This window comes from Abrus precatorius, unplaced genomic scaffold (assembly GCF_003935025.1).
Source record: "Abrus precatorius isolate BTA unplaced genomic scaffold, Abrus_2018 Scaffold9, whole genome shotgun sequence".
NCBI lineage: Eukaryota > Viridiplantae > Streptophyta > Magnoliopsida > Fabales > Fabaceae > Abrus > Abrus precatorius.
The window spans coordinates 27,056,567-27,083,489 of NW_020874439.1; the positions used below are offsets into that span (position 1 = coordinate 27,056,567).

The 26,923-nt window shown below is 28.7% G+C and overlaps 1 protein-coding gene and 1 pseudogene across 1 annotated transcript; one reads left to right on the top strand and one right to left on the bottom strand.

Moving 5' to 3' along the window:
* Positions 1 to 10,884: 10,884 nt before the first annotated feature.
* On the bottom strand, positions 10,885 to 14,266 carry LOC113850239 (26S proteasome non-ATPase regulatory subunit 6 homolog). Its single transcript, XM_027480692.1, has 8 exons — positions 13,925 to 14,266; positions 13,736 to 13,850; positions 12,573 to 12,663; positions 12,356 to 12,501; positions 12,044 to 12,263; positions 11,815 to 11,923; positions 11,420 to 11,588; positions 10,885 to 11,324 (listed from the first exon to the last, which is right to left on the bottom strand). The coding sequence occupies exons 1-8, from the start codon at positions 14,058 to 14,060 to the stop codon at positions 11,150 to 11,152; spliced, it is 1,161 nt and encodes a 386-aa protein (XP_027336493.1). The 5' UTR covers positions 14,061 to 14,266; the 3' UTR covers positions 10,885 to 11,149.
* Positions 14,267 to 22,437: 8,171 nt separating this feature from the next.
* Positions 22,438 to 26,923, top strand: LOC113850504 (annotated as a pseudogene).

A 26,923-nucleotide genomic window follows, 5' to 3' on the forward strand; every position in this document is an offset into this window, starting at 1 on the left:
TTTTCATATATCCGATTAAAGTAATTGAATCGCCTCAATCGATTACTAATATTTCTTTTATTATATTATCAATAAATATTTTTTAAATTTTTTATAAAATATTCTTTTAAATAAATTATATAGATTAAAAAAATATTAAAAGTAGGTCATTTATTAATTTCTGAAAATTTATTTATAATGACATTTTAAGTATTTTTAACGTGTGTCTAGATGATATATAATAAGAAGTTAAAAGAATAAAAATATTTATTATTTCAAAATTATAAAAAAAATATTTAACGCATACTTTAAATAAAAGTTCAACTATAAAAAATATGTAAAAAATATTCCTAAAACTTTATAAACAGCCTAATATTAAGATTCAACTAATTTAAAAAAAAAATCATTATAAAAAGAACTAAATAGGTATTACGAAATTGAAAAATAAAAAATTTAAATCTTATAATACTGGAGAATTGTTGAGTAGGTCTTGTAATTGAAAATAATAACTGAATTCCTGAACCTTTTTTTTTTTAATAAAAAATTATGATCACGTTCTTTTTTAGTTACTGACTTGATACATCTTTCTAAGTATTTTGCATCCACGGATTTTGCAAAAAAAATTTATAAGAATTAAAAAAATTGTCATAATATTTTGCAAAATTTAACATGATCCGTAATCTTGGTACTATGGTAAATTTATAGCGTTTCTTTGAAAAATTGTAGAACAAATATCGAACCAAACAAACAACGTTTCACGTGTAAATGAATTAGTTAAAATTCAATATTCAATCATTATCATTATTTAATATTTGGAATTTAGTTTCTTTTTTAAAGTATAAAGTGTACTTTAAAAAACAAATTTAAACGTGAAGAGAATATCATTTATTGAAAAAACTATTATTGAGGGGATAACAAAATACACGTACATGTAAAGTTTGTTGACATGTGAGTCACTGTTGCTTTATACTTTATCTTCAAAACTCCAAACTACAACTTTCATTTTAGAAAAATTAACTCATTCTATATTTGAGTTCAGTTGTACTAAATTTCACCTTTTATATCATAGATTATTTTGTATTATCTTTTCTCAGTCAGTCACATGTCACGTGAGTTTCTATAACAAATTAAATCAATACATTCTCTAAATTTATTATATAATCAAATGAATTTTTAAGTCATCCTATATAATTACATTCATTAATATAAATTTATTTCATTAACATTAAGTACACTACTATATTTGTAAATGATAGTTAAAACAAAATCTATATATTAAAGTAAATAAAGTTTTGAAATATTATAATTCAATTAATCAACTGATGTTAGTTTTAAAATAAAGATAAATGAGGTTTTTTTTTCTTTAATAATAACGAAACTTTTTCGTGAACATGAGAAGTTGGCATGATCTTATTTTTCATATTTATTCATTAATATAATATAATTATTTTATTTTGTTGAATTATCTTATCATATTGTTATAGTTTAAATCCTTATTTTTAAGGAGATGTTTTGTTGGAAATCATTAAAATATAATAACTTTTTTCTATTTTAGTCTTATTTATATTTTATAGTTTATTCAATATTTAATAAAAATAATTATTTAAAAAAATATAATTATAATTATTTTAAAATATTATATATTTTTAAAAATAAAAATATTTTAATTATTTTATAAACTATATTTTAAACTTTTTTATGTTTTTTTGTTCTAATTATAATTTATTTCTTAAAGTAAATTTTAATTATGAAAAGAAAAGAAAAGAAAATAAACTATTGTAATTTAATGTAAAACTTTATACTATATGTACATGAAATTATTTTTTGAATTTTATTTTATATATATATAATATTTCTAAAATAACAAATTTAAATAATTTTTTTAAAAAAAGTTATATTGATTTTGATAAAAGAATAATTTTTATATAAATATAATTTATATTTTATTTTTTATTTATCTGAAATAATAACGTGATATTATATGTATTATTATCTTGATGTACATTAAATATAAAATAAGATAAGAGCTTATATTTATCTTATTATATTATGTTTTTTTTTTTTTTGTTATATCATTTTTTTATCTTATCATATTCACATCTCTAATAATATCATATATTTAAAATAAAAAAAATACAAAACTATTTTAGTAGTTACTAGATTGAGATATATTTAATAAAAGCATAAAAAATAATTTTAACCATACAACTATGGATGTGTTTGGTAAAACTAGTAAGTTAGCTAAAAACAAAAATAAAAACTAGTAGATTAAGTTAGATAAAATTAACTATTAAACTAGCTGATAAATATAAAATCAATAATAACATTGTTAATTTTAATCTAAAATTAAACATTGATAATGATATATTTTAATCACACTCTTGTTTGAATATATTTTTATTAAATAAAACGAGACAATATGAATTAATTTATATTATACAAAATAAAATTTAATGACAGTGTAATTTTTAAAATCGAACCAAATAGAAATAAAAATAATAATATTTTAAAATTAGTGGATTAAAAAATAAATTATGAAAAATAATAAAAATAAAATACATTAATAATTATTTATTTCAACTACTTCATTAAGTAAAATTTGTTTATTGAATACGTTTTTTAATTAATAAAGCAAGTTTTCAATTAACTAAGATATTTTATCAAACAACGAGTTTGTAGTTGTGTTAAATAACGTGGATGATAGCTTCGACATCTTCTACAAATAATCTTTAACTTAAATATATAAATTTTAGTTTTTTGGTTAAATTTATGATTCTTTTAGTTGATATTTTATTTTTAATTAAAATATATATTCAATTCCTATAATTAACACTTATTTATAAATTAGTAACTTATGTTTTAGATCTTAAATGATAGTTTAATTATTTTATTTTTATTTAATATTTATTTTATAAAATAATTGAAAAATATTTAAAGAATAGAGTAAACTTAAAGAAAAATATTAGACATGATTTGTTATAGGTTTTTAATATTAAAGAAATGGATGCCAAGGGGCACAAACGTCACCACTGGCTTCAGTACAGAGTGTCCGGGGCAACTAGCACATGCAGGCAAAGCACACTCAACTAACACGCACCCTTCAATTAATCTGCAACATCCCTTCAATTCGAATTTATGATATTGTTGGTCATCGAGGGGGTTACACACCAAGAAGCATTAAGGAACAGAAAATGTAGCATTGTTTCTTTTTAATTGGAAATTTGGCCATAATATATATTCAAGAGAATACTTTAAATTGATTTGGCAAAGTGAGTATAAGCAATGTGAACATGAGAGTGTGTCATCCGTTTGACACGAAACAGAGAGAATCTAAATATTTTCGAAGCTCAATTATTTTTGTTTGTTTGTTTTTTTTGTGAAGATGTGAGAGTAAAAAAATGGGATCTAAAACAACATCCTTTGGTGACAGAAGCACATGCTTGGCACTCAAAAATCAAACTTGTGAGGCTTTTTGTAGGGCCAAACGTATCCCTCTCGTTCTTTTTTCTTTTTCGCTTTGATTCTCTTTCCCCTATTATATTTAATTTTGCTAACCGCAAACGTCGCCGAAATTTCACACTTAGAAACAAGAATCCCGTATACGATGCTGACATGGCACAACGGGAACCTCTTACGACGACACGTGGGACCGCCACTTGTCGTTTTGAAAAACGAAAGCGCAGGCGATAGGTCCCCAGTGATGACTTGTGCAACTATTTATATATTCACGATGCGTTGTGGGTTTGTGGATTACGATACGCTTGTCGTTTATAAAGTGTTCCTGATGGATTTGAATGTAAATATAAATGGTTGATTCTTCATTAGATGGGAATCCAACTTTAGTGAAAAGTGATTTAAGGGACAAAACCAACGTGAGGGTCTTTGTTACGCAGTTAAGGTAGGGTTTGATTAAAAGCACAGCCATGTTAGTTGGCTTGGGTAGAACAGAGGGTGGTTTGTGACAATTACATAGCAACCTCCACTTTATAGAGTCACACCTGGTGCTAATTGCTTCATGCCATTTGTCAGTCTTTCTCATATCAATTATTTCTCCCTAGCGCACATGCAATAGCACATGACGTTTCACATCAAAGCTCTCGTTTTCCCATTCTCTGTGTTATTCTACTCACAATTTCATGAAATTACTCCTTGATTAATGGAATTACGCCACTCCACCCCTTCCCACCATTGCACGCATGTATGCATAAATTGAAGTTACCACTTCTAAAGTGTACTTAATAATTCTTTAGGTGCACCATAAATATGGTCAAAAATTGCATATAATTTTAGGTAGAGTACTACCGACGTTTTATTTGCCTTGGAATTGCATTTTTAACTCGGCCCCAATGACACTATAATTATATCATTACATGTCACTTGCCAATGGAAGAACAACTGACCCTAAATTCATAGCCATAACAGGAATTACGTACTATATTGTGTGAGGAAAAAGAGGATAAGGATCCAAATGTGGAGCATACCATCATCTCCATTTATAAGAAAAGGGTTAATTAATATTAGGTTTAACAACATCATTTATTATCCCAAATAATTAGAATAGAAAGGCTTTTGAGTGGAGCTAAAGGTAGACAAAAAGAGCCACAACCGACATTTTCAGCCATATTTGTGTAGGGAGGGACCAATGGAGGCCCTCATTTTAAGTGGTTCAATAGCAATTAGCAATTGGCTTCCAAAAAAAATGTTCAATGAATTATTTGGTTAGGATTCTGTCCTTCACCATTATCCCTCTCTTCTCCTAGTTACTAGTTAGTATCACATGCCTTCTGTTCACACATGGACTAGCTAGTATATTAGCTGTGACTATGAACTCGCCCGCATGATTCGTTCTTATATAATATATATGACAACATAGGATTTGCTAAACGAAGTGGAAATGATATACAATTGATATGATGTATGTAAATTTCAAGATAAGACTAGCTAGTTCTTTTACTAAATTAATTGGATTCCTTTCTCATCTTTCTCTATTTACACCTTCTTCTTTTTTCATGTATATTTGTCTTTATTCAAACAACCCCACGTCAATTATTTTTTGTTAAAACGTAACGGTTATATCTTAAGAATGATTCCTTTCATCACTATCACCAATCAATTATTTGTATGCTTGGCCTGGCTGTTCTTATTCAAGCTATTCTCAGATAAGGTGGGCTAGCTGGGATGCATATCCTAGCATGAAGGTTATAAGAATCAATCAATTAAACTAGAGCCCGTTCACTTGTGGGCGTGACAATGTGACCTTTTTTGGTGGAACCGATGCAACGCACTCGTTAGCAACATGCCATAGAATGCAACGCGCAATATCTACTTAAATTCACATGTGATGTTTGGCCTTTCTTCGTCCTTGTTATTTTTAGGACATATTCAATATCAATATTGTTTCTCTTCGGATTAATTGGATAGCCATGCGCACATTCGGTTCAATGTTCACTGATGTGACCAAAAGAAATCGCAATTGGGGTTTTAATTGATGCTTAATTAGAACTTAGAAGCATGAATCTAGAAGAAACTGATTGAAGGATCGTAATCATTTGAAGTCATGTGGTATGGTTATTATATCAAACACGTTAATTAAACTCCATTTGGTAGATTTATCATTTAAATATTCCTAATTATATTCAGTTACCATTGTCTTTCTGACTTCTGCTTCATCAATCATGTGCTGGCATGCCCTTGTGGTTTAGAAGTCAAAAATCCTCCATGATTACATGCAATATTTTTTTCATAGTGGAAAGGCACGTACCATTTTTCTTTCTGTTCATTTCTTCTATTTTTTCATTTTCAATTACGATTTTTCATTTTTAATAATTTTATCATGCCAGTCATGAGACGCTACAAGGATTATTATGCCCTCCCTATCATAACCAAATAGGATATAAAACTCAACATGATTCGGTTTAAGATGTCTATATTTACAATTACGGATGGAAAGAATTTAAATCGCTGTATAACTTTTAATATAAGTTTCGAAAAGAGGTTTTCTAACATTCTCTTACTTATCATATTTTTTAATCATTTTATGGGTGGAGTCGTACATATCCTTTGATATTGCAACATTTTACAAAGAAAGTTGCATCCCTTAAACAACGCAATTTGTATTGACACATTTACAAAGTTTCTTCTCTTCTAAGCCAACCAAGAAACAATTATTTTAATACAAGTATTTATTGCATGCTCATAACAATTTGTTTGACAATAAACCACACCTACATTCTTTTTCCTAAAATAAGGACTTTCTTGTTTAAAAATAAATTCTTCGCATATTTTATAAGACATCTGCTAAAGAATTACCTTAAGATAGTTAATATATTGAAACTATACAAATATTTAAAACTCAATTTAAGTAATCAGAAAAACTGAATGAAGATATTACATATTCCTTAGCTATAACTTAAAAGTTAGTATACCTTTTTTTTCCAAAAAGTTAGTACACAGTACATTTCGAAATAAACAGTCATCTTATTAATAATTCAATAATAGAAAAAGTAGCAATATTTATAGACATGACAAAATGCCAACTTAAATAATTTTGCTAAAATAAATTATTTGAATTTTAAATTTTTAATATGATCATAAGATTTTTTTTTCTTTGTCAGATTAGGTTGATCCAGTTTATACTTAAGTATAAGATGGATGTGTAAATTAAATTATTCTTTTTTAAAAATTGAATAATAAGTGACTTTTTTAATTTGACTAATGAAGCCAAAGTTAAAAATGAAGGGTCATTCTGATGCCCGTCAACAATTCTTTTGAAAAAAAAATTAAGAAGTTATTGCTTCTATAGATTGAGCTAGCCTAATAAAGAATTTCTGTCATATTGAGAAGAAGACATGAATTGATTCACTATTGTGCTAATAAAGACTGGTAAGCTTTCTTGGACTCGTTTACGATATGAGCTCAAATTTAATCAAACCTAGTTGCCAAGTCTCATTATCAAAAGACTACACTTTTTTGAGGAAAAACAAAACAGGAAAGAAAGAAATGCTACACTTATGTTAGATGAGACTCTTATATGAGCATATAAGTTGTGTTCTCCAACTAATCTTTTATAAAAGCATTAATTTGACAAAACTGACCTCTTTTTTTTTAACAGAGAAATAGAAATTAATAAATGACAATATATACTATCCATTATGATAAAAAAAAATAATATTTTAGTAGTCTGTTCAATATTCAAGTATTTTATTTTAAAATAAATATACATATAATTTAATAATTAAAGAACAAAATCATATATTTTTATAAATAATTATATATACATATATAATAATAACATTATCTTAAAAAATAATTTTATTTAAAAATTATTTTAATTTTAATTTATAACTATAGAAATTGTGTATTAAAATGATAAATATTTAATCAAATTTAATGATTTTAAAAAAAATTATTTTAGACTGAGATTTTAGGAAAAACATTTAGAGCTGTCAATTAAGCCCTTGACCCACAAGCCCCCTCGTATAACCCATTACATAGTCTCATATTTTTTAAGCCCTATATATAGCGGATCTATTTTGGCCCTAAGCCCTAATATATAAACAAAAAGTGGGTTAGCTTACACTTTTTAAAAAGTAATTAATAAATATTATGTTACATTTTTTTAATAAAAGATACATATATTTGTTTATTATTTTTATTAATTATTTTATTTAAAATTGATAAAAAAATATCTTAAACATAAAAATATAATTTAAAAATAAAAATTCTATCAATTTAGGCTAAAATTTAAATTTGTAAACACTCATTAATTTTTGCTAAGTTCACAAGTTACTTTTTTACACAAATGAATTTTACAATATTAAGTATCATATATCTACAATTTTTATGATGACAATGTTATATTTTTTTGTAGCGTATTAAATATTATTAAAATAAATAATTTTGAGCATTTTGATAATATATAACTTAACAAAGTTAGCTAACATTATCTTTTATTATCAATTTTGTGTCTCTATTGTCACTTTAAGATATTTATTGAACATGTGATCTTCTTAAAATAATTTTATAAAAGAAATAAATAAACACTTTTTAGAGAATAATAAATAAATATTATTTATTTTTATTAAAAAATACATGTGTTTGTTTATTATTTTTATTAAAATATTTTATTTAAAATAAATTTTAAATATAAAATAGTTTATCAATTCTATCCAATCAATTTATTTCACTTTAAAAATAAATTCTATCAAATTAAGATAAGTCAAAATTTAAATTTGTAAATATTTATTAATTTTTAATAATTTCATAAATTACTTTTCTATATCAATAAATTTTATAATATTAAGTATTACATATTTATGATTTTAATGATAAAAATATTGTATTTATTTCTTTAATACAATAAATTTAATTTAAATAAATCATTTCAAATATTTTGATAATTTAACGATAGATGACTTAAAAAATTTAACTAATGTTATTTTTTGTTGTCAGAACTTTAAAAATATTTATTAAACGCGTGATGTTCTTAAAATAATTTTATAAAAATATATAAATAAAACATAATAATATAAAAATATATAAACATGAAAATTTTTATGATTAATACTTAAATAAAATTATAAAATAACATGTTAAGAAATTATTAATAAAATTATATGAATGAAAAATGTTACTATAATTTAATAATTATCAATAATACAAACAAAAATTAGATAAGGATGTAACTTAATTTAATAATAATTTATTATATTTTATTTAACATTATTCAATAGCAATAATTCATTCTAAATATTTAATATTATACAATTTAATTATTTTTCATTTATTTTTAAATAATTTTATTTATTTATAAAGTTATAGTAAAAAATGTTATATAAAATAAATATTTTTAATGAATTGTAAAAATATTTTTTAAAATAGTTGGTCCATGGATTAGCCCTAGTCCACATGAGTTAAGACTATATTAATTAAAGCCAGCCTACTTGACACCTCTAAAAACATTATACAGACAGTCATTTTAGGCTCGGAGGGTGGGGGCGGGAACTGAGTGTAGATGATTTTGTATGAGTGGGCTTGGGTTGGACTCCCACTGTATTCAGGTAACCATTGGTTTGGAAAAGTTTTAAAATTCAATGACCAAAAAACTGGACAAAAATAATTGACAAAAGTAAATAAGGAAATTATGGGATGTAAAACTAAACCAATATTAAAAAGCAAAAAAATTAAAATAAAAAGTTTAAAATTTTAAAAATAGAGAACCAAAAATTTTATTTGAATGAATGTACTAATTTAAATTTCATGATCAGTTAACTCCAAATCAAACTAAAATTATATATATTATTTATACGTATTTAACAACTTTCTGATTAAATACAAAAGAAAATATAACTTTGTCTTAAATTTAGACATATATTATATTGTGTAAAGATGATGATTTATATATTAAATCTAATAAAATAAAAATATTTCAATTTTAGCTAATTTAAATCAAATTATATCTACTGTAAAGTTTGAACCAAGCCAATCAAGAAAGTTGATCAGATAGACTAGGTTGACATTTTCCCCCCCACAGCATCAAATTTAATCCAACCGGTAGACACCCTTAATTCGTCTTCCATTTTATTAGAAATAGATCAAGTCAAATGAGAAAAAAAAAATCCTTCAGAAAAATTACATTGAGAAGCTAAATTATTCCGCTTGATACAATTTAAATCCAAGTAATTGTTTACATCGGTGAATTTTAGAAGGAAAGAATTAAAATACATATATTTCCTTTTTTAGAAAAGAGGAATTTATGTGATTGATTTAGAAGAGAAAAAAGGGAGAAAACTTTTTTTAAATACAGGTTCACCAATCCATTTGTCCTTGGAAAAGGTTCTTAAGAGTGCAACAAATGGAATATAGTCTAATGGAAATGAAAATACACTTACACAGAAGAGAAAGGAGGTTATTATTAGAAGAGTCCTTTCTGTTACTGTGATATCTGCTGAAGACTTGCCTGCAACCGATTTCATGGGGAAATCTGATCCTTTTGTCGTTCTTACCTTGAAGAAAGGAGAAACAAATAAACAAACCAGCGTAAGATTTTGATGGACCAAGAACAAAAAGTGGCATATACTTTACAACCATCTGGAGAATCATAGAGATGGGTCTACAATTGATATTGTTGATGAAATTTACTATTCAGTTAAGATATTTTTTTTCTTAATTCTTATGGCTGGTTAGGGGCACTGGGAGAGGCTATCTATAATGTGCTTGAAAGTTTCTTACAGCTTTCCCAATTTTATGGCTTAATTAATTATCAACATATTAGAAACTTGATCCTAAAATTCTGTTAATTTCTCAGGTTGTGAATGATAGCTTGAATCCTGTTTGGAATCGAACATTTGACTTTGTTATCGAGGATGGATTACACGGTATGATAATTGTTGAAGTTTAGGACCACAACACATTTGGAAAGGTAAAAAATTTGCTTTATGTTGAATTATTTACTACGATTGCCTTTTTCTTGCCTAATGTCTTGATGACAGTAAGTCAATCGGCTCTGAAGCTTAAATACAAATTATCTCGAGTGTCAGTTCACTATTTATAGCATTGAAACAACTGAATGGTGGTTAGAAATACATGGTCAATTTTATGGGCCGTCCACTACCACTTGAAATAATGAAACTTTTGGGCACTCCTATGTTAAACAACGTGAGAAATGTAAGGGTAGAAAAATAATTTAGGAGGGTAAGAATTGTTTGACAGTACAACCATCAGTAAAAGCAAATAAAAAAATGAAAGCAACCCCACACAGGTGACGGTTTCGTGCAGCAGCTGCTGAATTTCAATTGCTTCCAGAGGACATGGAATGCAATGCTCCACACAAATCAGCCAAGCACTTGCCATGACTCTAAATTTAAATGAACCCACCAAGTAATGGAAACAACATTTACTGATTAATCCTAAAACATCAAACAGAATTGCAAGTAAAATTGAAGTAGGACTCAAAAACTCCTCGAAAAACTCATCGAAACCTCCAATCTGATTAATACTCAGATTGGCCAATTTTTTAAAACCTCCAGTCATATCCCATACTCAAACATACAAACAACTGAATATATTCACCGTAACAGGCAATTGAAAATTGATTTGACATTCGTATATTCAGCAAGTTCGATTGTTTCAATAATTTACAAAAATGTCCTCCTGCCTAGCAAGAAATGACCTAGAGATCGATCACACGGGACAATTTCTGGATCCGATTCAATAGGAAGTCCCCTTGCTTAATAGTTGCTTGATAAAGAGCATTCTTAGCATCAGGGCGGTTAGTTTCTAATACGCCTGCAACTTTATCAATCTTACAATGAAGTTTTCCTGCTGCAATAAAACGTGATAGCTCCCTGGAAGCAAATAATGTAATGAGTTGCCTCCCATAAAATCTTATAACTTATAAAATACTAAATCAAAATTGGATTTGTGAAATGCATTCACTTACAAATCAATGAAATCCACTGTCACTCCGAAGGCTTTTGCCATGGCTTCAATTGTCACACTCTTGTAAGATTCCAAAAATTGGGAATAAACAACAGTTCTGACCTCCCTCATGTAATATCTGAAATGTGGATGCAGATAGCGGTCCAACTTAATTTGCTCCGTCAGGCCAGCTGAAATAAATTTCAAAAGGAAACAAAAGTATGAACATCGAACAAAAACAGAAAGGAATGAATTATCTGCAAGCACCTAGAAGCCTCTGCTCTACATTAGATGATTTCCCGATCCTCAAAATATAATAATACAAAATTAGTTTATTGCAATAAATTGTCTCCAGCAAAGAGTAAAAATTCAGGAAATCACAGCAAAAGTACTTAGATTTCACAGATGTCTACTCACCAAAAGCTGAGAAAAAAGACTTGTATTGACAATCATATAAAGAGTTCATAAACTCAGAAAGATATTGGATTTTGCCAATCACTGTCAAGATCTCTGGAGCATCCACTACCTAATGCAAATTAGTAGATTTTATTATTTACAATATGCAGAACATGTGCCAAGAAACAAAGTCAACCGTATTAAAGAAAAAGATAAACAGTGTAAAGATCAAAACAGAGAATCATCATACCTTTTTCTTTAAGGAAACTCTATCCAATGATATAATGCTTGTCAAAACTGTGTAAAATATAAAGGTGTCATAGGGAAAAAGTTCATAAGTTGTAAATGTTGAAATAGAATCCAAAAACAATTTGGCAGCCTTCTTGAAATTTCGAGTGGCCATGCAGTACAGGCCTTCATACACTTTTAACCGATTCTTCCTTTCCCAGTCACCACCTTCTTCAAACAAGCTGTCACCATGGTGCAAACAGTTAGAAAACCAATCCTTAACCAAAAAAATATGGCAGAAGGCATAGCTACAGTTGGTAACTCAAAATATTACTTTTTAGCTTTGTCAATGCTTTTGGAAATGAGATCAAAATCCATGTCAAAGAAACCAAGCTGTAATGTGTAAAACACTAGGTCCATTTTCTGGCCAACTGCAACTGTCTTGGTTTCTGTTACCTTGAGATGTTCCAAGGCTTTTTCCTGGTACATAGGAAAGAGTGTTATCAATAATTGATTACAATAGTAGAGTAAAGAGCAATAGTTATATGTACCTTGTCCCCAATCCGGATGAAAAACAATGATTTTGCCAAGTGAGCCTCACGAACTTCACTCTCACCTAAGTTTTCCTCAGCATCAGCAATCCTAAAAAGAGGCATCCACATGTATTATCGCAAGTGTAAGGGTTATTAAACTAGCCACTTTTCAAATCATAGGAATCATTATATATGATATTATTTATAAATCCTTAACATGTATACGTAATAAATTTTACATTTATAATTAATTATTATCCTTTCTTAATTATGGTGGTTTCTATGCCATCCACCATGCACCATTATGTTTTGGGGTTTGCTGCCATTGGTGGCTACAAGCCACTTGCAGCACTGGGTATACAACATGAACCCAAAACTGAAATACCTAGAATAAGCTAGGTTTGGCCAAAACAAAACATATTCCAACATTGCTAGTAGGACTGCTAATAGATTTGAAAACGCTACATACATAATTTAAATATTTTAATCACATAATTTCATGCACATTATAACATATTTCCTTTTCCCCGACAATGTATCATTAAACTCAACCTTTCATATTGAATTCACTATAAGAACTGTGTCAGCATCCGTTTCTTCAACAGAAAAAGGAAGAAAAAACAGCGCAACTCCAATCACATTGCTAGAGAAGGGAAAACTTTAATGCTAGAGATTCGTAGGTAGAAGAAACATGGATTCACAACTTCAAAGACACTTCAGTGATAGGCATTCAGCATCTTACTTCTTTAAATTCCGTGTTTGACTTTTCATCCAATAATTATTCAATGCGTACAATGTGTTCAAATGATCAACTCTAGTTAGTTAAATTGATACAGCAGTTAGCACGTACTATCCATCTAGGTGCAGTTCACAACCTAAGTGGTAACAATGATGAAGCATCAATCACAATAAGCAGCAAGATGCATAAGAAAAAAATAGCACAAACCAAAACACATCGGTATAATTCAAATAAGCAAATCTCACAAAAGATAGTCGGTTCATTGGAAAATAAACGTTGAAAAAGGATTACATATCCAGTAGTGGTAAAAGTTTTCACCACTCACCTTTCCATCATATTCGTGTAGATTCGTTAATTAACCTACTAAGTTTCAAATCGGATATTCTAAATTGGGTTCTGAAGCAAGCATAGAAGGTAAAGGGAGGAAGAGAGAGAAACTCACTTTTCGTCAAGTTTGTTGAGTTCATCGTGAATTTTAGCACGCATGGAGTCGAAAAGGGTACGATCCATGTCCAAAACGGAGTCGGCGACTAGAGTTTCGTACAAAGGGAGCATATCTGTAGAGAAAACATGTGGTAAGAAGAGGAAGATGGAAAGGGGGTGAGGTCGAGAGAGAGAGAGAGTTATTTACCGTTGTCCTTGACGTGAGTGAAAACATCGTCCTTGTACCGAACCTTATCGATGTCTTGCACATTGGGTTGCCGGAGAAAGAATAGCTTATCGGCGAGAACCAACTGCGGCTGCTGAGACCCCTCTTCTCCTTCCATTCCTACTTCTCTTTTCCTTTCTTGTGGATGCAAACAAAATGCTCGGAATCGACAATGCCAACAAAATGCAAAATGCTCGGAATCGACACAATGTCAAGCACAATTAGAGACGAAACCAAGTCAAGCTGTCGACTCTGCTTGTTTAAAGCTCACCCTAATTCAATCCAAGTAACATTATAGGCCACCGTAAATTCCACTCCTTGTGTGTTTAGAATTATAGATATTCTAATATTATATTGTCTTTTTTAAAAGAAATTGAGAATTAACTATTCTGTTATAGATAGATATATATTATATTTTAAGAATAAACATAAATTGCATTCAATTGAAACTACAAAGTTATTGTCGAAATAATTTTATACTCAATCTAAATCAAATTCATGTTTGGTCATTAAGCCGTGAAAAAATAATTCATTTCACGTAAAAAAAAATTACTTAAAATTTATATACTGTGAAAAAACAAATAGGCCAATAGCTCTAGACTGAAGTAAATGTAAATTAATCTTATTATATATATATGAAGTGAACGATTCATTACGGCATAGAATTTTGCTCAATAAAGAAAACAAAGCCTCCATAAAATGTGCACGAATGAGTAAACATGTTTAGGTGGATTAGTAATTACGAAAATAAAGTTGTGGTAAATTTAAAAAAATGCAACACAAAGATTATGGTTCCTCGTTTGAGACGAAGGTAATGGTTTTCCAACTGCACAACGTTCACACACATACACAGTAGAAAGATAATAAACAGTGCATTTAAAACTCACGCCAAAGGAGTAAAAGGGCTGCAACAACAGAATCATCAAAATTAATTGACAACCTACATGATATCAGTTAATTGTTAATTAATGGCAATTTTGTTGTCATTGCAACCCATTGACATTTAATTATGAAGATAGGCCCATTTAAAAGAGAAACATTACCAATCACGAAGGTTTGCTTTCTATCCAGTTTTTGAGATGCGATGAAGCTCGAGTTCGACTTTTCATATCTCTGCGACTTGCCAAATAGCTATCAAATAAAGAAAAAGAGAGAAAACAGGAAGTAGCATCAAGATCAATGTTCCAGCAGCCAGGCAGAAGAAACTTTTTATTTTAGTCCTTTTAAATAATTTTTTTAGTTTCTATTTTTTTATATTTTTATTTTTAGTCCTTAAGACTGATGTGAATAAAAAATAACATGTAAAAATATCCGAGTAGACTAAATTAGTATCAGGCACTAAAAATAAAAATTTATAAAAAAAATAAGAACTGAAATTTATTTAAAGAAACTAAATAAAAAAATTACTAAAATGTAAAATCAAGAACATATTTAAGTAAATTTAAATTTTTATTTTAAAATTTGAATAAAAAGTAAACTTTTTAATTCGAGGTAATAAAGTCAAAGTTGAAAATGGTTCATTCTAAATTTGTTATTTTCAATAGTTATAAATATAATATGAATGAAACTCAATAAAAAAAATTTCCTTTGTCAATCAAATAATTTCTAACTTGATCGCAGATTGACAACAAAAAAAAAATTGAAATTCCATCTGTAACGAATAATCTACTTTTGAACAGGATATTGGTTGAAATTCAGCACTTTTATAACATTGACAACTCCTTTTGGGTGAAAATACTTCACATGTGAAGATTTGGGTTTTCCCTGTGGACATTTACGGCAACGGAGTGATCCCATAAAGCTGAATCCACTGAGCCTGGTTTTGGATGCATTGGAAATTGCCTTCATCAGGGTTGGGGAGGTCAAAAACGTTATATACCTGTTAAGATTTGTGTTTTTTTCTACCACCAAGTGAGCCCAATCCATAAGATATCAAAATTTTATGCTTTTCCCATGTTATTTTCCTGTCTTTACTACAAATATTAAGTTGTTTCTCCCTTTTAATAAAATCTTTAATTAAACAAGTAGATCTCGTGAATTATAATTTTTTTCCTCCCTTCATTAACTAGTTCTAAAGATAAGTTTTCTTTCTCTTCTTTCTCTTTGATCACCATTCTTTATTCTTTTATTCACTAAGGTTTTTAATTATGTCAGATGGTAGGTAACATACTTATTAAAATGTTAAATATATGATTATTTGCACAATAAAAAAAAAAGGCTAAAATGTTGTGAAGAAGATAGCCTTATCTTCTGAATATAAATATATGGTTATTATATTTTGTTTCTTGATAATTGGAGCTAGATTTTTTCACTAAAAAAATAATAATATGTATTTTAAGTTTTTATTTAATTTGAGAATATCATTGAAAGTATATTTAATAACAAACATTTTAAATCTTACAACATGATGGAAACAAAGAATTCACAGCCTTTAAATTAATAATAAAAGTTGAAATTCAATTGAGATAGTCATGCTAATACACCTCAATCTAAAATAGACGAATTTAAAGAAAATACAAGCATGTTATTGGATCTCGTCTAACATTTTTTTTTCTCAAACCAGAATGCTACTACGGTATTAATGGAAAGCTTTTACCACTTTTGTCTTTCTCATTAACGGGCTCCTTACTCACGTTTTAGAAAACAAGTTACCTTATCATTAGTTGTTTGATAAATTTTCAAATTATTATTACTATGAAAAGCTTTAGGTTTACTTGCTATCCTTACTTAAAACCTTAAAATCAATATAAATTGCAATTTCATAATTCTCAATATGTATGTTTTTAGTACATTAATTTTTACAAATGTCTAAGTTCGATAAGCAGGGTTTTCACATCTCATGTGATATAAAAAAAATATCATTTTTCCTTCTATAATTTATTTCTAAACATAAAAAAGTCAACTGAAATAAACACTAACCCTACTAATTTCGTATTTCTTATGATGAGTGTAAGTATTGGTGTTACAAGTGAGAAACAAAGAGTGTTGAATAATGAAGAATAAAAATAATTCACTAAAAAATATAACAATAAATACTATTTATTATATATTTAATAATTACAAGTGTTCTAAGTGTAATTACAAAGAACTCCTAGATGTGAGACATGTCAGTTCATGCGGTTGTTTTAAGAGATTCAAATAATATAATTTTTCTTCTAACTTATTACAAAGATTAATTAGAATAAAGGCTTCAATATTGTCATAAGCTAAACTTTTAAACATAAAAAATTATATATATATATATATATATATATATATATATATAACCAATAATAAATGAAAGACACGTATTAAATATTATATCTATAAAATATATTAACTTAAGACTCAATGAAATTTATGATAAGTCAAACATGAAAAACTTGTTACAGATTTATCAAAATTATAATAAATAAGAATTAAAAAAAAATAACCTGCTATCTCAATTTTAGTAAAGTAAAAATTTATTATAAACATTATTTTATATGATAAATTATACTAAAGAAAATAAAATATACATAATTAAATATTGATAGATTTATACTGCGAACAAATAGTATGTGATGAAACAAATTATTCTTGATAAAATAATATAAATTAAGCTAATTAAGTATTTGATATTTATTAAAATTAAATAATTTAAATTTAGTTTGTATAAAAAAATTATAAGAATATACTATTCATTTTTTACAAATTATTATTTTTAATCCATCTAAATGACATGATTATTAAAATTTGACAAGTGTTAATTTTTATTGGATCACATCAGTTACAAGAACTAATTTTTTAAAAAAAATATTTTATAAAAATAAAGTTAAAATTATATAATTTTCATGGAAAAGTAAAACTATAAATTTACTTCCATGTTTAGATATTTATTTTAATAAGTTAATAATTATTAAAATCCACAAATTGATAACCGGGACACAGTCATGTGTGTGTATAGCAGCAACTAGTAATGATTCAATTGTCATTGGCGAGGGTGAGAGGTACGTACATAACACATGGAGTTGCAGGTGACATGAAAATATGAGAGCGCCGTTGATCACATGAATGACACCATGGCAGGGCGTGTAAGTGGCCCCGTCACGCGTCAGTGGTAAAAGCTTTTACAAATGAACCTGCACAGAGTTTGTAACTCGATGAGTGCCTAATGTCTATCCCATTTAAGACTCCATGTTCAACGTTCACCTTCTTTACCCAAATCTTTTACAGTCTACAAGGTTCAACGACGCTCCCATCAATGATCATATAGTAAACGGTAAAATGCTATTTTGTGTTTCTTATCAATATAGCCCTGCCTCTGCAACCTCTCTGCGCATGACTGTGACAAGTCTTCGGCCATCTCCCCAGTTCCAGAGTCTTATCCACAAACCCTCTTTCTTTTAATAAATAATTTAGATTACTTGTTTTAATAATTTTTATTTTTAAATCTTTAGTATAAATTATCGTTTAAAATATTATTAAATAAAACTTAATAAATTATATATTTAAGCAGACTCTAAACAACTTCTATATTTCAGGGAGTTTAGTAAAGTAAGTTAGTAGAGAAATCGTAATTCAGTAAAAGATCATACTTCCTGAAACACTTTTTTTAAGGTCATAAAATACAGATTTTTTGGCGTTGGGTTAATATCTAATTATAAAATTTTGATTTTACAAGAATTAAACTATTAATATCGGTAATACAAGTTTTATATTAATAAAAGAATTTAATTTTAATACACGGTCATTATAAATATTTTTTATACTATCAATTTATAAAAATACATCAAAAATATATTTTTTATTTTAATTATTATAAAAATAATTTTTATTAAAAATTTTAAAAAAATATACACAGCTGAAAAAATAACGATTGATCATTTGTAATGTTGTCCAGAATTCTCATCATATGGACCATTTGACCTTCCTATCTTGAGTCGACAATATTCAGTGATAAGTAGCTGTCGTTTATCCACTGCAATTAATTATTTTTTTTAAAAAGTATTATGGATATTTTTTTAAAAAAGAGTTTATTTATAACTTATCACAACAAGTATATTAAAATATATTTTTAAAAATATATTAGTATAACATTTATCTTCTTCATTTGTTTGGTCATAAATTGTGAAAATCAAGAGGAATCAGGACATAAGGGAAACTCAGATTAATTTCATTGCACTTTGTTGATAACAGAGCAAATTCTATATTTAACTATGTAAAGAATAGGCAAAAGGATATTATAAATATTCTTATAGAACAGGACCAGTGAGACTTGAGGCTATATATGTAACCATTTATAATTTATGATTGGAGAGCCTGATTATTTTATGCTTGGTAAAATCGAAAGCTAAACCATAAAATGTACTCATGTTGGAATACATATCTATATACTTTAGAACACACAAGTTATACCACTACACATGAAATTACTGTAGTTTTAGTGTTTTATTATTCATCTATTTTCCTCAGCAGGGGCCCATTCATTTTTAATCATCCTCACCTGCACATGAAATTGTGGTAATTTATTATATGATCGATTTGCCTGCTATTGATCTTTTTCATCAAACCTTTTTAGCCACACTACTGCAGATTCCTCGCAACACAATGGAACCCTTGATGTCTCCTAAGAAGTTGACTACAATGTGTGTGCTTTCTAGTGTGATATTTTGTTGAACTTGTGAAATGGTCATTGATCTCACATGCAACTTATATTCAAAGGGAGCTTATTGAAATTTCAATCTTTTTGTGGTCATTAGCAGTTGACGAAGTGGATATTCGATGGCTTGAATGTTGGTTGGTTCCAAATGGCATCAAAACCTAATGACTAAGAAAATGTAACTAAACTCTTTGATATTTATTTATCATTCTCGATTTATCTTTGAGCACAACATAATTTTTTATGTATTTAAACAAGTCAAGATGATACTAACAATTTTGGGGCTTATTTTGTAAAAACTTTTGTTTCCTTTTAAAATTAAATATAAAAGAAGGGATCAAAGAATGTAAATAAACCAAATGAAGAAAAGTATAGCTAGCTTCTTTGGACCAGCGTATTATTTGTAAATTGGGACCAACAACTTGCAAGTTTTTATGTATTTGAGGCTTTTACCAAACACTGTCAATGATTTGAGAGATGAGGTATATTTCCACAGTGAATAAAGGGTTCTCATAAAAACTCGTCTCCTTGTGTGCATTTTATATTACAATGTTTTTGTCTGCAACACTAATTATTCTTTACACAAATAGGTAATCAAAGTGGTAAAAACGAGGAATATTATTATTTAAAAAATTTCTAAGTTTATGTATAAACTAATATGTATTCCACTTAGAATTTTGAACAAATTCAAATTTTTTTTGTAATTTAATTTGATAGAAAGTTATTTTAAGTTAATTTGGGCTTTCAAATTTGAATTTTAATAAATTATATTAAATAAATTAAATATTTTCTCACACTAGTATAAATTTAAAAACTTTTACATTTAATTTGAACTTTTCATTTAATTTACATATAATAAATTAATCAAATGTAAGAGTTAAACTTATATCAGTATTGAAAAGATTTGACCTTATTAAATATTTTAAAATATAACTTTGCAACCATTTAATCTTAAGTTTAATATATTTAGCCGAGGAATATTTCATTGTATGCAAAATTTTTTGAATTTGTCAATGACTGCGGAAAATACTTTGTGGTTTCTAACGATAAATAAAGTAAAATCATAAAATGATTTTTGTGCTGATGATCTAAGACCCTTCACAAAGTCATTTCAACATGCTTCACCCGCGTTATAATAAGATAAACATAATAAATCAAAATTAAATGCATTTATTTTCTATAAATACAATTATATGAAATATAAAATATTTTTTATTTTTCATAATAATTGAATAACAAGGGATTCAATTTAATTTAATTCCATATAATTTTATTTTTTATCATCTATTACTAAATATTTGAATCAAAATAATTACTTTCGTCTATATTATGTTGTACAAGTACTTCTTCAAAATCTATTTACAATAAATAATAATAATAATAATAATTTTTTAAGTTATAATAAATAAATAATTATTTTCAAATACATTAATTCTAATTTTTATCTTTATTCATTGTAAGATGTATATTAACCAGATTCTCACTCATTATTTGTACATGTGATTGATTATATCATTCATTTAATATTGAAGTTATTGATTTGAGTGTTTATTATTATAAATATTTTCTAAAAATAAATTTAATTGCTCTTTGTCTAATATTTTAATGCATGAATAATTTTAAATTTTTATTTTAATTATTCATATTTAATTTTTTTAGTTTTTTAAATGCTTAATATAAGACTTTTAGCCTAAAATTTAACGTAATAATTAATAAAAATATATATATATTTTATTAATTTAATAAAAATAAATAAAATATTTAATTAAAAATAAAATTGTATAAAATATAATAAAATATTAGTTTTAGAAAAAATAATTTAATCTGTGCATTTAAAAGTAATAATGCTGCATAGTAAACAAAATTTGACGCACGAATGATTATCATCCATGATTTCCATCATTTTCTAATTTTTATTATTTTTTAACTTGATATTTAACCTGCTGATATATATATATATATTCATCTTTCTTTTTGCGTTTGGAACTATTTTTTCTTTGGACTAAATAGACTCGCTCTTCAAAAAATTTAGAGGAATAAAACATGAACAATTAAAAAAATCACGTATAATAGAAAAAAAAATAAAAATTACATATACATTAAAATATAAAATTAAAAATATAATTAAATCTAAAATATATTATAAATTTGTTACATATAACAAATTTTTTTTATTAATCTTCATAATCAATTAATTATTTTTTATAAATTAAATATGACTATTTTATTTCTCTTTTCTTTGGTGACTGTATTTTTATGTCGATAACATGCGGCCTCCATAGTTTTGGGTGAAGTTTGTGTAGACACACCTTTTTTGGTACCAATGATAACATTCCCCGAAGTGAAATGGAAACATACAAAGTTACAGCTTTTGCTGTTCAACTAAATTAACGGAACTGTTCCAACTCAAATGGGTAATTACAAAACACCCCATCCCCACTTTCTGTAAAAGGTTCATCCTTCACCACCGTGCTACTGTTACAGCTATAAAGAGAACAAAACAAGCTTCTGAAACCCAAAAGTTCCCATCTTTAAACCACCCGTCAGAGAGACACATTTGACACTTGTTCAGTCCTCACCTGTCACTAACCCCATGGCGTGCCTAACACCCCCTTGCATTTATTTCTTTTTACTATTTTGCCACTTTTGCCTTCTACTGCTGCTTCTTTATCTATCTCCCTTTATTACTCTTCTTAGATCACCACCCATCAATGCCATTCTTTCAAAGCTTGGGTTTTTCAACAACCCATTTTCTATGCTACTCGATTCAAGGGGTTTTGCTTTGTCAGTTTCGAAGATTTTGCCCAGGTTCTTTTTCTTTTTATATTTTGTTGTTCTCAGCTTGTCGTTTCGCATTGGGTATTTGTATCAGCAATATTTTTTTTCATATATTAAAATTTGAACTGAAGATTCTCTTATTCTCTCCTGTCCTTTTTTTCTTTCTAATACTGACCGAATGGAAATAGTACATTTTGCTGTTGAGGTAAGAACCCACCTAAATGCCTTAATGGGGTTGCTTTTGGTTCTTCTCTGATCAAAAGTACTTCATTTTTTTACTATTCTTTTGTTTGTTCAATTTGTGATACTTTTATTTGTTGCTTGAACGGGTCCTGCAAAGCTCTCAGCGAGAAACAAACTAGCTTTTATCACCATTTAATCATCATTAGTGTTATTTATTTCGTTCAACTTTGCTTTTGGTTTTGTGCTTATCTTCTGGAATAATAATATGCTTCCACTTCCTTACTTTATTTATTTCCCACTTCATTGCTCACTTCTTTTTTGTGTCAGGTGTTTTTTTTTTTTTAATAATTTTTTAATGGCTTTCCCTTTCCATGTCTTCGATGTTTTTTTTTCTTCTAGGTTGGTTTGGACTGTTTCTAGTTCTGATTACATAAGAATAAGACAGTGATGGATGGTCGGAGGCATTCTGTTGACATTCCAATCTCTAAAACTCTTGTAGCATTAAGGAGAGTAAGGTCATTGAGGGATCCATCAACTAATGGTGTTAGCAGACTCTCTCCTTTGATTGACAATGGACATTGGGAAAATGGGATTTCTCTGAGGTTCCCGAGTGCTTCTTATGCATGTGATTCTGATGATAATGGGTTTTTAAAATCAAATAGTTTAGAATTTAAGGGACAAAGAGAGAATGATACTACTGATTTTCAGTTGAATTGTCGACTGTTGAAATCTAAGCTGAACTATTATGGGATCACATGTCAGGAAGGACAACAGGATGATGAAGTAGTTTATTCTAAATGTAAGCAACAAGGAATTTGTGGAAATAAATCACCAAATGAAAGATCTCGTAGCAATCATGAAGGCAGAGGATTGGATTTGGCTTCCATCAATCAAAAGGAATCATGCTATTTATCAACTGCATTATCATCACAATTAGGAAGAGTAGATAACTCAAAGTCAACAAGAAAATCACTATGCAAGAATCAAGTGAAACCATCTGAAGTGATGTGTGATATTGCAAGCCACGTAGGGAGTCAATGCCTTTCTGTTCATGATGCTTTGTTGGCTCATAGAACCTCGGAACATATCACTCGAGATGTTGGCGTTTTGGATGACCAACACGGATGTGGAATAAGGTGTTGTTGGTCAAAGTCACCAAGATTTAGAGAAACAAATCATTATCCTGAAATGGAAGACCTTCCCTTGATATTGCAGCATGTTAATGAGACAGGTCTTAATGAAGACAGAAGCATGAGACACATTGGCGGTGAAGTTAGTCCACCAATCGAAACTCCTAGAAGTTTATCAATGAAATTCAGGCCAAAATCTTTCAGTGATTTGGTTGGACAAAATGTGATAGGAAAGTCTCTTTTGGGTGCTATTTCTAGAGGAAGGATATCATCATTTTATCTCTTCCATGGTCCCCGTGGCACAGGCAAGACCTCTGCATCTAGAATATTTGCTGCTGCCCTGAATTGTCTCTCCCATATGGAGCAAAAGCCATGTGGTCTTTGTAGAGAATGTGTTTTGTTCCTTTCTGGAAGAAGCAAAAATGTTAACGAAGTGGATTCTTTGAGAATAAATAGTGCAGACAAGGTTAAAGCCCTTGTTAAGAATGCATGCATCCCTCAAATTTCCTCACATTTTGAAGTGTTCATTATTGATGAGTGCCAGTTATTGCATGGGGAAACATGGGTGTGTCTTTTGAATAGCTTAGAGAATGTTTCTCCACATGTGGTTTTTGTGTTGATCACTCCTGATTTGGATAAGCTTCCTCGAAGTGCAGTTTCCCGGGCTCAGAGGTATCACTTTGCAAAGATTAAGGATGCTGACATTGCAAGCAGATTGGAAAAAATTTGTGCTGAAGAAGGTCTTGAATTTGAACAAGTTGCTTTGGAGTTTGTTGCTGCTAAATCATGTGGTTCTCTTAGGGATGCGGAAACAATGCTTGATCAGCTAAGTCTGCTTGGTAAAAAAATCACAATTTCCTTAGTCCATGAGCTTGTAAGTGTTATGCTTTGTTCTGTATATGCATGTCCTTGAAACTGTCTGCATTTTATTTTTCCTGAGCATTCAGTCTTGCTTTTTGTTTTTTTTCAGACGGGGGTAATTTCTGATGATGAATTGCTTGATTTGCTGGATCTGGCTTTGTCATCTGACACTTCAAATACTGTTATAAAAGCACGGGAACTGATGAGAACAAGGATAGATCCTTTACAACTTATATCACAGTTGGCAAATCTTATTATGGACATTCTTGCTGGGAAGTGTGAACTTGGTGGTTCTGAAATCAAAAGAAATTTTTCTAGTAGATATACCTGTATGTGCTTCAAAATATAATATATCATATTCTTTTAGCTTTGACTGTATATATTGATTTTTTTGTGTCCATCCTTGTGTTTCACTTTGCAAACACCATTCGGCCTTTATCTTGTTTCTGTTGTCTGATTGGTTATTTTATCCACCCTAGCCGAAGCAGATCTACAGAAGCTAAGTCATGCATTGAGAGTGCTTTCTGAAACAGAGAAGCAGTTGAGAATTTCAAAGAATCAAACAACATGGTTCACTGCAGCCCTTCTACAGTTAAGCTCCACAGAATATTCATCTATTGATGCAAATGATAGTAAGTTGTGTATGAGAGTTGTGCCAAATAGAGGTGAGCTTGACATTTTTTTTTTGCTTTTTATGTTTTCTATTTTTAATATCTTATCTTCCTTAGTGGGTTGGTGGGATGAAATTGGCAGAATTGGAGTTGTTTAATCAGGTTGAAGTTTCCATTCTAAGCTTGCCTATATAAATGGCTACAGATGGTGATATCTGCAGTGCATCTCCTAAAGGAGCAAACCTGAATCATCTTGCTTCAGGTCAGTGCGATGACAAGTCATATAGATTAGGATTACAGGAGGATCACAAAGAAACATTGGATTCCATATGGTATAAAGCTACAGAGCTATGCCAATCTAGCAGGCTAAAGACTTTTCTCAGGAAGCAGGGGAAGTTGTCGTCAGTTTGTATTAATCAAGGTACATATGGTACTTTATTTACACAGATTTCTTGTGTAGAGACTAAATATGCATTCATCAAAATTGCTGCATCATCGTATAATCTCTTCTTGAAGTTATGGCCAGTGTTTTTTGTGCTTGTTTTTGTCAATAGAAATTTTTGCAACAACATTAACTTTTGACACTTTCTTTTCAATATTATATTAATGGGTGAAATCCCATGTGAATCCCACTAATCAAGAGCGAGCATAAGTTATTTTGTGGGATCTAGATGAAATTCACACTATTGATTATTATTGTACTGAAAAGAGTTTGTCAAAGAGTATGTTGTTAGCGATCTTCTTTCGTCAAATGCTTTTTTTAGAGGTTTCTTATAAATTATTGTTTAATTTCATTTCTTTTGAAGATATTCCGGTACTCCGCAACCTTTTGTATAAACCTTCCAATCTCAGTTTACAACCTTAAAGATGCTTTCACAGCAATAATATTTACTATAACACAAGTACATGTGATCTCGACCGCTTTTCCATAATCTAAATCAATTATTTTTATACTCTTTGACCTAGTATTTTGTGTGACCTACATATATTGTACTTCCTTTCCTTTAGTTCGAACATACTGCAGTCTTTTGTCATCATTAATTGTACCCTCAAGTTTATAGTAAAGAAAAAAACATTCTTTCACATTTTTGAGATGAATCTTCCCTAGTACAGTAAATACTATGTATCATGTAATTGGATGAGAAATGTTCCAATTTTCAGGTCTTGCAGTTGCACAGTTGGTGTTCCCCCATCGTGAGCATGTAGCTAGGGCCGAGAAGTCATGGAAACTGATTGCAAGTTCCCTACAGTTCATATTGGGTTGTAACATTGAGCTCAGAATCAATTACATACCTTGTACTTCGGATTCTAAGTATGCTAAATTGAAGAGGTCATCTTTCAATTTCTTTAGTTGCTCCCGCAGAATTCTATGGAAATCATTTACATCCATTGAGCAAGGAAGTGAATCAGACTATGCTGATTACACCCCTCAAAAAATGATGAAGGAACAAACTCTAACTTGTTTGTCTGATAACGGATCTCGGGTGCCACCACTTGAGTCTTATCATGGAATGGAGGTTGTAACAACTTTGAGAAGTTGTGAAGGGAATTCACTAAGCTCTGGGAAAATATTTTTGAATAGGTCAGGTCAAGAAACTCCAAGGATTTCTTGTTCTAGAGTTGATTCTCTCAAGGAAGTGGGATGCAATTATGAACATCTAGCTTCATCAACCCTTGATTTAGATCATCAGTCTGACTGTTTTCCACGAACCTTCTGGCTTCACAAAAAGTTCTATCCTTCCTATGCATCAGAACAGAAGGATTTTGTGTTATCACTCCCCAAGTTCAAATGTTCTGA

Bases quoted from the DNA above. Each gene is read 5' to 3' on its own strand.
- LOC113850239 (XM_027480692.1), bottom strand. From the start codon at position 14,060: ATGGAAGGAGAAGAGGGGTCTCAGCAGCCGCAGTTGGTTCTCGCCGAT. The intron at 11,924-12,043 runs GTATGATGATTC...AATTTGCATTAG, and splicing joins GAGTTTCCTTAAAGAAAAAG to GTAGTGGATGCTCCAGAGAT. The intron at 11,589-11,814 runs GTGAGTAGACAT...AATTTATTTCAG, and splicing joins GTCTTTTTTCTCAGCTTTTG to CTGGCCTGACGGAGCAAATT.